The sequence below is a fragment of the Rhipicephalus microplus genome, chromosome 5, assembly GCF_043290135.1.
Source record: "Rhipicephalus microplus isolate Deutch F79 chromosome 5, USDA_Rmic, whole genome shotgun sequence".
NCBI lineage: Eukaryota > Metazoa > Arthropoda > Arachnida > Ixodida > Ixodidae > Rhipicephalus > Rhipicephalus microplus.
In genome coordinates, this window is record NC_134704.1 from 207,463,931 (window position 1) to 207,480,486 (window position 16,556).

General features: G+C 44.6%; 1 protein-coding gene across 2 annotated transcripts in view; it reads left to right on the plus strand.

The window, feature by feature from the left end:
* Positions 1-14,398, plus strand: part of LOC119173552 (N-acetyltaurine hydrolase) — a 258,004-nt gene extending 243,606 nt beyond the window's left edge. For both annotated transcript variants that reach the window (XM_037424359.2, XM_075896417.1), the window contains one exon: positions 14,179-14,398. In XM_037424359.2, coding sequence (XP_037280256.2) covers positions 14,179-14,313 — 135 coding nt within the window. In that variant the 3' untranslated portion in view covers positions 14,314-14,398. The remainder of the gene's footprint in view (positions 1-14,178) is intronic.
* The last annotated feature ends 2,158 nt before the right edge of the window (positions 14,399-16,556 follow it).

Genomic DNA, 16,556 nt, shown 5'->3' on the forward strand with positions numbered 1-16,556 from the left:
TAGATGATTCAAATCGGACATTTCTCACTGTATTGAAGGCGAGCGTCGTAACCACCCGCCTACCAGGCGCGGTTACTGAACGAGCATTTACCGGAAATATGCGATTGCATTGCCATTGTCGAAAAAACGCTAACGAGACTATGAGAAAGAATGATAAAAGAACGGAAGAACCAAAAGAATAGAATAAGAAATAGAGATACAGAGAAGGTAGAACACAGGTGATTCAAACCGGGTACTTTTTGCTGTCTTGAAGGCGAGTGTCGTAAGCACCTGGCTATCCAGGTGCGGTAACTGGACAATTATTGGAAATTTATGGTTGCACTGCGATTGGCGAGAGAACACGAAAGAGGCGGTGAGAAAGAGTGTTATGAGAATGAAAGACCAAAGAAATCGCAGCATATCCAAGCAGTGAATGATGATGAGTGGGGCGAAGGTTCGAGTGGTTTTATGGGTAAACCAGCAACCGTCCGCTGGCTACGTCCATCCGTCTGTCTGTCTGTCTGTCTGTCTGTCTGTCTGTCTGTCTGTCTGTCTGTCTGTCTGTCTGTCTGTCTGTCTCTGTGTGTATGTTGGTCTCCCTGTTCGTTCGTTCATCCGTCCATCCTTCCGCCTGTCGGCCTGTCTGTCTGTCTGTTCGTCCGGCTTTTTCACATAACGGACTGTCTGCATGTCCATCCCTCCGTCCATCTAGCGAACACTTCAAGTACCACGATCTCGCATCTTTTCATCGTTCATCACATACAACTACCGCCATACAGCGCCCATTCCAAGGACTAAAACAAAAGGCCGCTATTACATACAGGAGACTCACGACCCACAACATAAGAAGCTTCACCCCCCAAAAAAGAGAAAGAAATACAGATAAAATAAAGGCAACACACAGAGGATTAAACCGGGCATTTCCAGTCTCTTGAAGGTAGATGTCGTAACCGTAAGGCAATCTCGGCGTGGTAAGCGAACAAGCATTTATAGAGCAGGTATAATTGCATATCCATTGGCGAGAGAACGCGAAAAAGACACTAAGAAAGAGTGATAAAAGAACCGAAGAACAAAACACAAAAGAAAAATATAAATACAAAGAAGGGCGGAGCATAGGGTATTCAAACTGAATAGTCCTCGCTGTCCAAAAGACAAGCGTCACAACCACTCGGTGATCCCGGCGCGCTAAGTGAACGAGCGTTCATGAGGAATATATGATTACATTGTCATTGGCAGGAGAACGAGAAACAGCCAGTGAGGAAGAGTGACGGAAGAACGTAAAACCAAAAAATACAAAAAAGTAAAAGTACAAAGAAGGCAGAACATAGAGGATTAAAACCGAATTCTCCGCATAGCCTTGAAGGCGAGCGTCGTCACCGCCCGGTTATCTTGGCGGCGTGACTGAAGGGATTTATGGGATTGTATGTTTGCGTAGCTATTGGCCAGACCGCGAAAGCAACAGTGAAAAATGATGATAGAAAAACGGAAGACCGATACAAAAGAGAAAGAAATAGAGATACAAAAGAGGCAGAACATAGATTATTCAAACCGGGTATTCTCCACTGTCTTTTATGCGAGTGTTTAAAAACCCGGCTATCCAGGCGCGGCAACCAAAGGAGCATTCATGGGTAATTTACGATTGCATTGCCTTAGGCGACTAACATAAAACCAAACAGAAAGCAGAAGTGAAGAAGTACAAAAAGGGAAGAACATAGGTTATGGAAACCAGGTACTCCCTACTGTCTTGAATGCGATCGTCGTAATCACCCCGGTATCCCGCCGTGGTAAGTAAACGAGCAGATAGGAGGAATGTACGATTGCATTTTCTTTGGCGAGAGAACGTGAAAGAGGCAGTGAAAAGTAAGAACTGAACACCAAAAAGAAAAGACAAAAGAATAAAGATACAAAAATCACAACATATCCACGAAGTATTTAGACAGATTTATCAGCGCGAAAATGACGGAACATTTAGAGAAGAAACACACACATGGCGCAGTACTCACAACTAATTTACTATTTCCAACGCAGGGCCTTTTTTTAGGCGCGCATTGAAACAACTGGCGATAAAATGAAGAACATTGGTGATGAAAACCACGTGAAAACCACTTGCAAAAAGAACAACCGAAGGCAATCACGCCGTCTAAACTTCCCACGCAACAAGGTACGCCCCCAGTATGAAAGGAGAAAAAAAAGGAAAAAGAAAATTATGTACTTGATGCCAAAACCGACTGGGCCAAACACGTCGCAGTCAGAGAAGCCTAGGCAGTCACACACTCAAGACAAACAAGATCTAAAACGTTAAAGACTAAGAAGAATTATAAGAACAGTGTAAAGCACAGTTGGACCCATTAAAAATGCATCCACAATAGGTAGCTTAGTTCCTTACTTGAGAGGGAAATGGAAGGCCTGCTTACACAATTTTTCCCCAGCCTCTCCATTTCGGCTGCGACTAAAATTTCTCTAACCATTCGTTCGCCTTGCCAGGCTAGGACTATTAGACCCTCAAAGTGCGGGGAGCAGCCACAGTCTGGGCAATGCATCGCTAAATCACTCTAGGCGACCACCGAGAGGCTCAGCAGGTGCTCTCTGAGATGGGCCTAAAGGCACCTGCCCGTTTGTCCAACAGAGTACAGGCCGCATCATAGTGGCGTGGAGTATACTATTCCTGGCTCGCACGGCACAAAGAGATGGCGGTGCTTAGTTTCGCACATGTCCTTGTTCACAGGGGGAGCGTTCACTGCTTGGCGCAACCTGCAGAACTTTTCAGGGGCCAAAAATGCCATCCTGATGTCGCAACGCTGGGCAATATTTTCCAGGTTGTGTGACAACCTGTGCATGTGCGGCACCACCACAGTCCTCTTCCTTTGAGTTGTCACCTGCTCCTGCATCCGGTCAGCACCTTTCAAGCCTCTGAGCATGTTTTTCGCAACGGCTGACAACACATGGAAAGGGTACCCTGCCAAAGCCAGGCGCTCTGTTTGCTTAAGAAAGCTTTTGCCAATAGAGTGCTGGCACGACTTACGCAAGGAGTTTGTGAAGCATGCCCTCTTTACAAATTTGAATTGCGCTGAGTCAAATGACAACAATGATTTTCCTTTGCGTGGTTCATACGACCAACATACATGCTCGAGCTCCTGTATTAGATTGAGGTCCAAAAAGCGTATGCTCGCATCTTGTGGAAGTTCACACGTCACAACAAGTGGTTATACACATTCAAGGAAAATGTTCAGCACATCATTGGGGTCTTGTTCAAATCGTGCATGATCTGTATTGAACAGTACCAGATAATCTTTTATGTGTCTAAATACTTGTGCGACATTAGTCTGCTAGAACCACTCGTGCAACACTCTGTCTACTCCGGCTAAGTACAAGTCGCCGAGTACAGGCGCTACTGATGACCCTGTACATACACCAGCCGCTGTAAATGCCAAACATCCCCACATGTTGAGAAAGTTGACTTGATATTAACTCCAGCCGTTCCAGAAAAGCAGCTCTGGAAACACCCGCTTCGTTCATCAGTAGCGCCTGTGAGGGTACAATCGTCCTAGGCAGAACTGGTGAACAATTGATTAGAGAAATTTTAGAAGCAGCTCAAATTCCGAGGCTGGGAAACATATGTGTAAGCAGGCCTTTTATTTTCCTCTCAAGTAAGGAAATAAGCTACCTGCAGTGCATGCATTTTTGATCGGTATAATGTGTGCTTTACACTTTTCTTATAATTCTTTGCAGTTTTTAACGTTTTAGATCTTGTTTGTCTTTAGTGTGTGGCTGCCTAGGCTTTTCTGGCTTCAAAGTGTTCTGCCCGGTTTGTTTCGGCATCAAGTACAAAGTTTTTCTTTTTTTCTTCTCTTTTCATATTTGGGGCGTACCTTGTGGCGCGGGAAGTTTAGATGGCATGATTGCCTTCGGTTGCTTGTCTTTCGGGACAAGCGGCTGTCACGTGGTTTTCATCGGGTCTATTCTTTATGTTATCTTCTGTTGTTTCGATGCGTGCCTACAAAAAGGCCCTGCGTTTGAAATAGTAGGCCAGTTATGAGCACGCGCTGTGTGTATGGTTCTTCTTTAAATGTGCCGTCGTTTTCTGCGCTGATAAATATGTCTAAATAATCCTGAATCAACTCACCCAAGAAGCAGTTTTGTCCATGGAGTCAATGATGATGAGTGGAGTGAAGCTTGAAATGTATTTAACGGCAAACGGATAAAAATCGGTAGGCCGCATCCGTCCGTCTATCTGTCTGTGTCTGTTCATCCGTGCATCTGTCCGTATGTATGTATGTATGTATGTATGTATGTATGTATGTATGTATGTATGTATGTATGTATGTATGTATGTATGTATGTATGTATGTATGTATGTATGTATGTATGTATGTATGTATGTATGTATGTATGTATGTATGTATGTATGTATGTATGTATGTATGTATGTATGTATGTCTATCCGTCCGTCGGTCTGTCGTCCTGTGTGTCCGGCTGGCCGTTCGTCCGTACCTCCATCTAGTGAGCACACCAAGTACCTTCACCTTGCATCTTTTTATAATATATTCATCATATAAAAGTACCGCCAACCACTGGACATTCCAAGGACTAAAACGAGAGGTGGCTACTACATACAGGAGATGCACAACCCACGCCTTGAGGAGCTTCGCCCCTAGAAGGCAGAACATAAGGTAATTAAAGTAGATGCTCCTCACTGTCTTGAAGGTGAGTGCCGTAACCATTCGACTATCCTGGTGCGGTAAGTGAACCATTATTTATGGGGGATGCACGAGTGCATTACCATTGGCGAGCGAAATACACAGTGAGAAAGAGTGACAAAAGAACGGAAACCAAAAAAGGAAACAGAATAGAAGTACCAAGAAGGCAGAACATATGGGATTTAAATCGGCTCCTCCTTGCTGTCCTAAAGGCGAGTGTCGTAACCACACGGTGATTCCGGCGCGGTAAGTGAACGAGCATATTTGGGGAATGCATGACTGCATTGCCATTGGTGACAGAACGCGAAAGAGGCAGTGAGAAAGAGTCGTAGAAGACCAGAAGACCAAAAATAAAAGTGAAAGAAATAGAGATACAAAGTAGGCAGAACATTGCAATGTATATAGCAAACAGGCGCGGTAGCCTAGTGTATATGTAGCATATACAGTGTAACTGTATATGCTACCTCTAGGATATGGTGACCTCGCTACTCACCGTAGCGGATGATCACCGTGGGTTCACGCTTAGCGAGTCAAAGGGCCGCGACTCCGTCACCTACTCGGGTGTAGCTCTCCGCGCACACTCAACTAACAAGTCGTTCAGCGCAGCACCTCAAAACAGACAGCGTTCAAATAACAAAAATACACACAACACTTTATTGCCTTTGGCGTCACCCCGAACAAACAGTACAACGTCCGCTCCCGGGATAAGTTCATGCGCTAAGTGACGCCACACACGCTCATAAAAGGGTGTTCCGCTCCCGGGACGCAGAAAACAAAGGCTCCCGCACGCGGACGTTCACGATAGGAGAAAGCTCGAGAACGTCGCAGCTGGCACAGGCGAGCTTTGACACGCCAGTTGGGAAAAGGTCCTTCGCGGCCATGCTGCGCACTCTTACGATGGCCATTGGGCCAGGTCGCGAGAGTTAGGACAAACCTTTTACACGTAACCCTACGGCAAGTGCGGCTTGAAGTGGTGCGACCACTTTATTTATTATTTATTCTATTATTTATATATTTACTTCGTTTATTTACAGATACCGCTGTCTCTTGTTTGAGACATTGCAGAAGTGGTAACAATAAACAAATAAGAAACATAAACTTGCATATTTAAATACCTGTTCAACAAACAATAAAACATCAAACAAAAAGAACAAACAGCAAAATTAAGAACATCAATTTACATAATTGGACACTTGTTCAACAAACAGCGCATGCGGTAGTCATTTCAAAGTAGTGTCTGTATTATTCCAAGTGTCAACTGTGCACGGAAAAAAAGAGTATTTATACCAATCAATAAAACATTTCAATGGCAAAATGTTCAACGGATCGTATCGGCGAGTCACCTGGGTAGGATAATTGGTGAACGAAATGGGTGTGGCTATGTGGACGGAATTGTGCATGATGTTATGTAGCATGATAAGCCAATCACACATACGTCTGTATTCTAAACAGTTTAGCGATAAAGCATGGTAGTGCTCAGAAGGCGAGAAATCACGATCATAACGGTTAAAAATAAATCTAATCGCTTTCCGCTGGATGGCCTCAAGTTTACTTATGTTAATTGCAAGATGTGGTGACCGCACAACAGACGCATATTCAAGAAGAGGCCTGCCCAGTGATTTGAAGGCTATAAGCTTGCATTCTTTTGTGGCGCCCTTTAGCATTCTTCTTAAGTAATCTAATTTCTTAAGCGATTTAGCCCTAAATAAGGTTGATGTGTGTGTGCCACTTCAAGTTCGGAGAGAATAGAACACCAAGATACTTAAATTCCTAAACTTTTTGCAGTGTGGGATTGTAGTCGCCATATCTAAATTGCAATGGCCCCTTTTTATTTGTAAAAGTTATTGTCACAGCCTTCTGAAAATTAAGCTCCATTTGTCAAGTTCTACTCCATTCGCAAAAAGAAGAAAACATATCATTCAACAAAACTTGGTCAGTGAAGCTACGTACATTTGAATACAATACAGAGTCATCGGCGTATAGGCGAAGCTTAATTGGAGTGTTAATGACAACCTGAGTGATATCGTTAATGTAAATTATGAATGAAAGGGGTCCCAAGACAGAGCCTTGTGGGACACTTGAAGAAATGTGAGCTTGTGACGACTGTTCATGGTTGTAGCGAACAAACTGACTCCTCAGGTACAAATAATTTGTAATTCAATCAAGTAATTTGTCAGAATTTGGGCCTGTAAGAAGGTTACCAAGTTTGAGCAGAAGTTTTTCATGACATACCTTGTCAAAGGCTTTGCAGTAATCAATAAAAATGGCATCGACTTGTTCGTGGCTATTAAGTGATGAGGCGATGTCATGTGTAAATTCGATCAATTGTGTGACAGTCGAAAAACCACTGCGGAAACCATGCTGATGCTCTGAAAGGATATTGTTGTCAGTTAGGTATTGAATATGTGCTTGTGAATGATGTGCTCAAGTAGCTTGCAGCACGTGGATAAATGAAATTGGTCTGTAGTTAGAAAGTATATCCTTCTTAGCCGATTTGAAATAGGAACAACATTAGCGATCTTCGAAATTCGTGGGACCCGTCCAGAGTCAAGCGATTTCTGGAATATAACTATGAGGTATCGTGCACACAATTCAGAATACCTTTTCAGAAAAGCGTTATAAAAACCGTCCGGGCCAGCACTTTTAGTAATATCTATGTTGAGTAAGAGACTATGAACTCCAGAGCAACTTAACTCAATATCCGAAATAGCTACCGATACAGAGGGTGCGACAAAAGAAGGAACATTGCCGTTATCAGCGGTAAAAACAGACTTAAAATAACTATTGAAGGCCTCCGAGATTGTCTGAGCATCTGAACATTTTCGTTTTCAATAATGAAAGAGCAGGTTCTCCTGGAGGGCGGAATAATTGTCTTCCAAAATTTTGTCAGATTTTCCCTGATGAACGTTGACAGCGTGTTATTGTAACAGAAATCTCAAGCTTCATGCATTTTATTTTTAAGTGTTTCCTTTAACGTACACAAAGTGAATTGGTAGTTTGGATTGGAGCGGCATCGGCGACGTAGTCGCTTTATGCGGCGAATAGATTGTATTATTTCTCGGTTAAACCATGGGTGTTTAGGATTGCGCTTCACGCATTTGTTTGGCACGAATTTAGATATGCAGTCGGACACAATCGTGCCAAAGCGTTCCACCAACTCATTTACACCACAAATGTTGCTGGAAAGAAGAAAATTTGCATAAGAATCTGCTAGAAGGGAAAGTACGCCTTCATCGTTGGCACGTGAAAAATCATTAAGAACTTTGTATTCTGGTTGCTTAAGTTCGTCGTGAATGAAAAATTGGACAAAGACTGCATTGTGATCCGAGATACCTTCTACAACCTCGCACTCTGAATCATCATTCAATAGGTCAGGTGTAACGAAAACAAGGTCCAGGATTGAACCACCTCTGGTGGGACTTTGATCAACTTGAATAAAATCATGAGATACAGCGAAGTCAATCGTTGAATTACAGAGAACTTTGTCACGGCCGGTCGTGGTGAAGGACTCCCAGTTAATGTGGGGTACATTGAAGTCCCCGCATAGGATCAGTTTGCTGTCAAGAAGTCTCTGCTTAACGATATAGTCCGTGATTGCTAATACGCAATGGTCATCTTCACTTGGTGGCCGGTAAACAGTTCCAATCACTGCAAACACGCCGCATACCCTGATCTTACATCAGACAGACTCTGTTTCGAGGAGATCAGGCAGTGTTTTATGCTCAATGTTGTTTTTGATAAAGAGCGCAACGCCACCACCTCGACCACTCGACCTGTCGTTTCGAATAACAGAGTAACCAGAGGGCAGAAATTCGTTTTCAGAGATGGATTCATTAGGCCAGGTTTCAGTGACGCATATAATTGGCGGATTTTGACACTGTACTAGGCAACCGAAGTCAATCAACTTATTTACAAGGCTGCGGGCGTTAAAACACAAAAGCGTTAGGTTTTCCGATTCATTGTGTCTGGTGTCAGTTCATTGCTTTCTTTGCCTTCTTTTTCTCTTATCTTTGCTATCGTGCAGCGGGACTCTCTCGTCATGCGCATCATCGCAAGTGAATAGTTCTTCCCCAATCTTTATTTTGTTCGAGATTAACTTGACCTTTTGACCCGCCCTCCAAAGTTACGCAGTGCTTTGCCATAGTTTCTTGCGTGCCTGCCTTATAGTAGGGGAGTTGTCTTCTGATACAGAGTAGCTACTGCCCTGTAGTCTAAAGCAATGTTTCAGTATGTTTAATTTCTCACGGTGATCGAACAGTTTGATAATAACCGGTCGATGCTCGTTAGGTTGATTCCGGCGCAGTCTGTGAATTTTTTCTGCCGAAGTAACTTTTATACCCAATTTATCAGTGAACACTTCCTTCAGCACAAGCTGCGACAGTTCTTCATACGTTTTTTCTGGTTTTTCAGCTATACCGAAAATAATTAGGTTGTTACGCCTGCTGTTCTCTTCTAGGTCAACAAGTTTTCTTTCTAAAACTGTAACTCGTAAGTCTATGTCATGCGTCAAATTTTTTATTTCATTTATCGCAGATGTAGCTTCATCAAATTTCTGCAGTTTGACCTCAATATCCCCCAGCCTTTGTTGAATATTTTTTTGACCCTCATGCACTTCAGCTAGAACCTGCTGAGTGGTAGGCCCTAGATTAGGCTCGACGTCACCACATAGCATGAGTAGCGACAAGACGAAGTCACAGGCACAAAAGTACATTTCAGTAAGTCTACGTGGGCACGTCGGTCGGACAAGGCAAAGGTCATTGGATTTAATTGTGGAAGCATCGTTACTAACCTGCATGAAAAACAGGAGTGGATTTAACATGGTGCTCGCTGGATGCCAGCCGACGTGCCCACTGAAGAAATCTGATAAAAATGGGGCGTTTATATCTTGGCTCGTTGTTATCGACGACGTTGCGCATGGGTGTCCCCAGTCTGCGCCCAGACTTAGGAATTCCTCTGCGCAGTCTCCATGAATTGCTCGTGGAACAGGCGTGGGTACCGTGTTCGCTGTGCTGGCTTCGGTAGTCGAGGCGATCAGAGCAAGCTGCATGAAAAACAGGAGTGGATTTAACATGGTGCTCGCTGGATGCCAGCCGACGTGCCCACGGAACCTGCACAAGACACCCCTGTTGGCTTAGCGTACGCTATCGAAGCAAACACGGCTGCCGGGGATGCCAAAGAAACACGTGCTTACCAGGCGCCGACCAACGGAGGAGAGAGTCTTTCCTGCATGCGTGACTTGGCCTCGCTGATTCTTGCAGCCCCCGAGAACACGCGCCGCGTCCGCACGCAGCGCTATCTATTGCCACGCACTGTTACTTGAGCACGGGAAAGGCAAAAGGAGTGGCCGTACAGCAGAATGCCCGCAAAACGGTCGTGGGTGTGCCTCAGATTCCCACAAGGTAGCAGAGTTACCTATTTATTTTCCGTCGCCACCAGCAATTATGCACTGCGGAAAAGCTAGTGCTCAGGCTGCACTGCCGAAAGCGGGTCGCCGTTCACCTGGAATCTATATCAACTGACCGTCCCGCGTTCTGCAGCTTTTTAGTTACGAACAGGTGGTTTCATTTGCTTTTGATTCGTGTCGTAAAGCTTCGACAGCAAAGTATTGGCGTGTATTAGGCACCATTTTTGAAAAACATACTGGAATAATCAGGAATGAGGGCTCAGTGGGGACACTGCCTAATTATGTTTTTTGGCACGTCCTTTGTGGTGCCTCGAACAGCCGCAAGTACGTATAGAAATTCCGGGTATCAAAAAGAAAAGCAATCACTCCAGAGTAGCACTGAAGCAAGCAACCCTGCTATTATTACATGAGCTGTACTTGGACCGAACGCAGATATACACTGATGGGTCCGTCTCGTCCAGCAGCTCATCAGGTGCCGCTGTAATTCCGGCTGCAGCAATGACAATCAAATTTAAGTTGTCACATATGCCTACATCTACGGCATCAGAGCTTGCTGCTATAAGGGCTGCTTTATAATATCTCGTTCAACAGCGTCCACGAAAATGGGTCATATTCTGTGATTTGAAGGCAGCGCTTCAGATTTTGCAGTCTGCCATGCGTAGGAGGCATCATGAACAATTGGTACATGAAATGCGACATTGCCATCATAAAGCTCTAGGACGAGGGCATGATATTATATATCAATGGTTGCCTGGACATATCGTTATTACTGGAAATCAATTAGCTGATGATGCAGCCCGCTCAGCCCAAGAAAGAACCCATGTGGTCCCGATTCCTCTATCAAGGAATGATGCAGCAAGACAACTTTATCTGCCGGCTCGAGAACTTACACGCACGTTCTGGTCGTCTGCCAGCTTCCAAAAGTGTCAATTATATGAACTGGATTCTTCGCTCAAGATACAGCTACCATCACAACTTTCCCGCTCCGATGCGACACTGTTATGCCGCCTTTGGTTGAGTGTTGCATTCACAAAGGTGTACTCCTTTCGCATTCGTATGGCAGACACCTCTACATGCAACTACTGCGGAGCTGAAGAGACCACTGAACACGTCCTGTGCAGCTGCGCTTGCTACGATACACAGAAATACCAGCTCCGGATGGTTTTGAACGTTAAGACTAAATCTTCTAATGGTCCCGACGGCATACCTAATGATTTTTGCAACATTACGCCGAACCTATCGCGCATGTATTCACCCATATTTTTGTCTTTTGTTTCATAATTCAATTCTTCCCGATGATTGGCGAACGGCACGTATAATTCCCGTATTTAAAAAGGTGATCGCCTAAATGTTGAGCCCCGCTGCGGTGGTCTAGTGGCTAAGGTACTCGGCTGCTGACCCGCAGGTCGCGGGTTCAAATTCCGGCTGCGGCGGCTGCAATTCCGATGGAGGCAGAAATGTCGTAGGCCCGTGTGCTCAGATTTTGGTGCACGTTAAAGAACCCCAGGTGGTCAAAATTTCCGGAGCCCTCCACTACGGCGTCTCTCATAATCATATGGTGGTTTTGGGACGTTAAACCCCACAAATCAATCAATCAGCCTAAATGTTGAAAACTACCGGACAATATTATTAACTTCCGGTCCCTGTAAACTTCTTGTGCATATCATCACGCAATACATAATGTCATTTCTTGAGGAAAACAGCATTTTGACTCCTTTTTAGCATGGTTTTAGGAAGGGCCTCTCGACTACCACTCAACTTGTCAACACAATTCACGACTTCGCAATGGCAGTTGATAAAGATGCCATCTTCTTAGATTTTAAAGAAGCTTTCAACTGCGTATGCCGTTGTAAATTACTCACCAAACTTTCAAACATTGGCCTACCCATTACTGTAATAAATGGATCCGCTCCTACCTTACCAGCCGCAAACAGTTTGTCCAGGTCGAGGGCTGCTGCTCTGGGGTTCTACCTGTATCCTCGGGAGTTCCACAAGGCAGTGTCCTTGGTTCTCTTTTATCGCTTTTACTTGTTCGCTTTATCGCTATGCTCCCTTTTTTTGCCCCCCCCCCCCTGCTTGCTCTACGGACTGCAATATGTAATAAATGAAATGAAACTTGACTCCAGAACATTTTGTGTGCAGAAAATTCTAGGACCTTGGGAATCTGCCTCACTTGCGCAGAAAGCGACTAAAGCCCTCCTAATATGCTTAAAATTAACAAACCTGAGTGACCACTTGTAGACTGTATGTGCTTTTCTGAGTGTGCTCGTCATTGTGTGCACCTTCTTATCTTTTTGCAACATCTTTTCTCCCCTTCAACCCTTCCCCAGTGCAAGGTAGCAAACAGGATGTGCGTCTAGTTGACCTCCCTGCCTTTCCTTGCATCTTTATCTCTCTCTCTCTCTCTCTCCTTAAATATCAGAGAATCTACATGTGTTTGTGACTTGATGCTTACCTTCCATAGCTGGCACCACTTGACCATGCTGCAGCGCCACTGCATGCTATTCGCACAGCGGTACGCTTCACGCTTTGCGCTACCAGACACACGAAATCATGCTTTTGAACTCCCTTGGCACAGTCCCGAAATAAGGTGTTCTTTCTTCGTCGGTCATGACACACCAGGCACGTCGTTTGGTGATCAGCGACACGCTTCGTCGATCGTCTTAAGAAAGTCACCTGCAAAAACAGAGAGCAACTTCGCCACGTAACTATGGTTGCTAGCCAGGCAATATGGCGGACCTATGCGCTACTCTGCTGCTGAAGGGAGCATATATAATTGCACTATAGGGTGGCCAGGCTGCCACACTAAGATTTGTTTTGAATGCACATGGCTGAACCAGGCTAAGTAACCATGACTACGAGCCCAATTTCGGCAAAAACTGGGACAAAACGCCGTCACGCAAGCCGGCGGCAGGAAAGCAGGAAGCAAGCCGCTAAACCTGGTCATGTCCTGCCGAAATATAAACGTCTGGTCCTTTCCGGACATAGCTCGCTTGCTTAAGTGTTCGCACGAAGGCTCCCGGTCAATAGCTCAAGTGTGTCAAGTTCAAATGATACTGCACATTCTTAAATTTTTGTGACTTGTCAACACGCAACTTTTGTGCCGTCACAGTAAAATTTACAAAGACGCAACTAAACTCTAAATATCTTCACAAAACCCCGTTTTTGTGTGCGTTTCACGCACACGGGGGGACCGCAAAATGTCATGCGTGCTAAGAAAAAGCAGCATCATGTGCTTTCAAGCAGCCTGAATAAGTCTTCACACCTGCTAAGCTCAGGGAAGATCCAAGTTTTGATTTTTGAAAAATGACTTGAGGTTTCCTGCTCAGGTTGAGAACCGGCAAAAAATGGTGGGTTCATCTTCTCCTTGTGTAGTCTCGAAAACGTGGTCTTTTTAGCTCGATCAAAGTGCACAAAAACTTCTGGGACACTCATATTGTTAAGGCTTTATCATCATAAACCAGCAAAAATCATTAAAAAACTACCCCACCAAGTCCTCCTAATTCATATAGGGGCGGGGCGCTAATGCACAAAAATATTGCTTGATATTTGATATAGAACGTCTCTATGGCCTTTTTCTTTTGTGTGATTTCATGGTTTTTCTAAGAAGACTGTTTTGCCCATCTTTTAGTACACAGGCCCAGAGTTTGTAATATCTGTCAGGTGCCCATCCTTGTGCCTGTTAACCGGTGCTCTGTTACACCCTCTCCTAAGAAAGCCCGCTGTTTCTTCGACGCACATGTAGGGGCAAGTTACGGAAGTATTCAAAAGTTTATGCTTTGCACAATCGGGGAAATTGGTGGCGTTCGTAATGGAGCTTTTTTGTTGACTGTTTCGCTAGCAGCTGAGCTACATTTCATCAAACAGAAACAATAGTGGAGTTTAGAGCTACTCGCCTCGTTTCTCGCGCTAAAGTGAGAGAATCGCACACCAGCCGCATTTCAGCCGAAAATGCTTGCGGTCCATGTGATTAAATTAGGTGTATATATATGATATGGTAGAAATTTTTTCAGCTCTCTACTATGGCGTTCCTCGTAAATCATATCGAGCTTCAGGGAGCCCCAACTATTATGATTATAGTGCCAATCTTTCTTCCAGATGAAATATGGTGGCCATGGCTACTCACACATCTTGCTCAACGTCATTCCGGCGATGCTTCGACGAGGGTTCTCACACGACACCGTCCGTGTCATCACTGAAACCAACCCCCAAACCTGGCTCACCTATTGGTGACCTTATTATCTGTGCAAGTGGCAATGCGGGTGTTTCTTTTCTTAAATAGGGAAAAAAATAAACATTGTTGTTATAACTCACTGTATCCCTTCAGATATGTCTTTCGTTTAAAACTATACGATGACAGCAGGAAAATTGACCATAACCGTGAGGCTGCGGTGAAGGTGCAGGGCAAACAGTACATGCCTGGTTGGCCTGAGAGAAGCTGGCAGCAGCATGTGATGCAACGGCCGCACAGTTGCAATGTGTCTTGCAGTTGCCGTGGACAATTGCTGCTGATACGGACGTGTAGGCAGGCATCAGCGGGACTTAGCGATGCAGGGACAATAAGGTCAACGGACCCATACGCTCGGACAAACCAGGGCCGTGATCATTTCTTGCGTCTTATGCCCGCTGTTCATGAGTGGCGTCTCGTGTTCGTAGCAACGCGTAGACGTTCTCGCCATCACAGTATCCTTCGGGAACGTATCGCGTACCTCATTCGGCCTTAGACGGGTAGGAAGTCGAAAGATTCGTTTGCATTCTTTATGATTAGGCGTAAGCGCGAAGACATGGAAACAGTACACTCTAAAAAAAAAAGGAGCGAGAATGGAGAAACGGCCCCCGTTCCTCCTTCGGCGCCGCGACTTCTTCCCTTTCAGGCGCTTTACCCGTCGCGCCCTCTCGCAGCAAGGACCAAAAGAGGAACGCTCCTCCTTCAGCATTCAAGTTTCTCGTCAATCACGGGGGTCTTGAGCGCGTGCGCACGCCAAGCCTAGCCAGCCACGGCCAGTCGCGAGCGATTGCTTTTACCTAAGATTGATGTAAGCATTGCAGGAGTGATGTTTTTTTTGTTTTATTGGTGTAGAGTAAAAGCCTTTCTTTTTTTATCGCCAGGAACTCGCACGATGCTCCGAACACTTCCGGGTATGTCTCGTGTTGTTTCATACTACCAATTTTTCACGAATAGAAGGAGCACTGCTTTCCAAGCAGTCTTGCTTTATCGATTATCTTATAGTGTACAAAAATAATGGCTTTTTTTGGTGTTGACATACTTGGTAAGCCCACGCATTTTTAGTTTCGCACAGCACCAACAGCACTCATGAATTCAATGAGGCGCATAAAAAAGCATCACACTTAATGTTTCAACATTGTAGGAAACCTGATACCACTCTACAGTCCATGCGTGAAAGCACAATCATATACAATTGATAGAGTGATACGTGCAACCAGCGCCATATGGATGCTCTTTAGTCGAGAGTTCGACGGAATGCCGTCTGGTCAGGTAAAGGCATTGTTTAAAAAACAGGTCACTGACCAATGTCAAATAAAAACAAAGACGTTTCGGGATCCGTACGGATCCCGAAACGTCTTTGTTTTTATTTGACATTGGTCAGTGACCTGTTTTTTCAACAATGGATGCTCTTTGCAGTTTACCCCTATTCGAATACGGCCACCGAGGACGGAAGTCGAACGTGCGTCCTCCAGCATAGTCACACGACCCCCCATAAGGCTATACTACCACGGCAGGTGAAAACACAATCGGAAAAAAGATTGAACAGAATCTAAAACGTTTATTTTCCGAATAACTGTGACATATGTTTTTTTTTTTTTGGCGTGTGTGTGTACTTTTTGTTGGTTGCATGATTCTGCAGTAGTTGTCTTTCAAATCTTCAGCGCGGTGCAAAAGTGCCGCCTCAAATGCGTCATGTGCTGTTCTGTGCGTATGTATTGCATCGCATGTGTGTTCCATTTATGTATGTTATGTATAACTTCGAGTTGCTGGTCACAATAATACCGAGAAATTATCTCGAGACCTGTACGGTACTTCTTTTTTGCAAATAATTGTTTGTACTTCCACCCTGTAATGGCCCACTTCTGGGCTAACAGTATAAATAAATGAAATGAAATGAAATGAAAGAGGCAGCGAAGTTTCACCGAGCGTTTATTCGCCAGGCTAAGTTACAACTATCAGAAACGTTTTAAACATCATCATAACTACACTTTTGTGAAAAGTAAACCAATGACTTCTGTCAGTTAAACAAAATTTTCAATCGCATGTGTTTCAAATTGTCCATGCCAGCACTGAGAGGTAAGACGGAATTAGGCACGCGTGCAGTATGCGTTTCTCGTCCATGATTCTCCTTTGTCGTGAGAAACTCAACACAAAATGCACTTCTAGTAACAGCTGTGCACAGCAGTTAAGTACTAACACTCACTCACCTTTGTGAAAAGAGTATTCCAAATCCATAGTGATAAACACC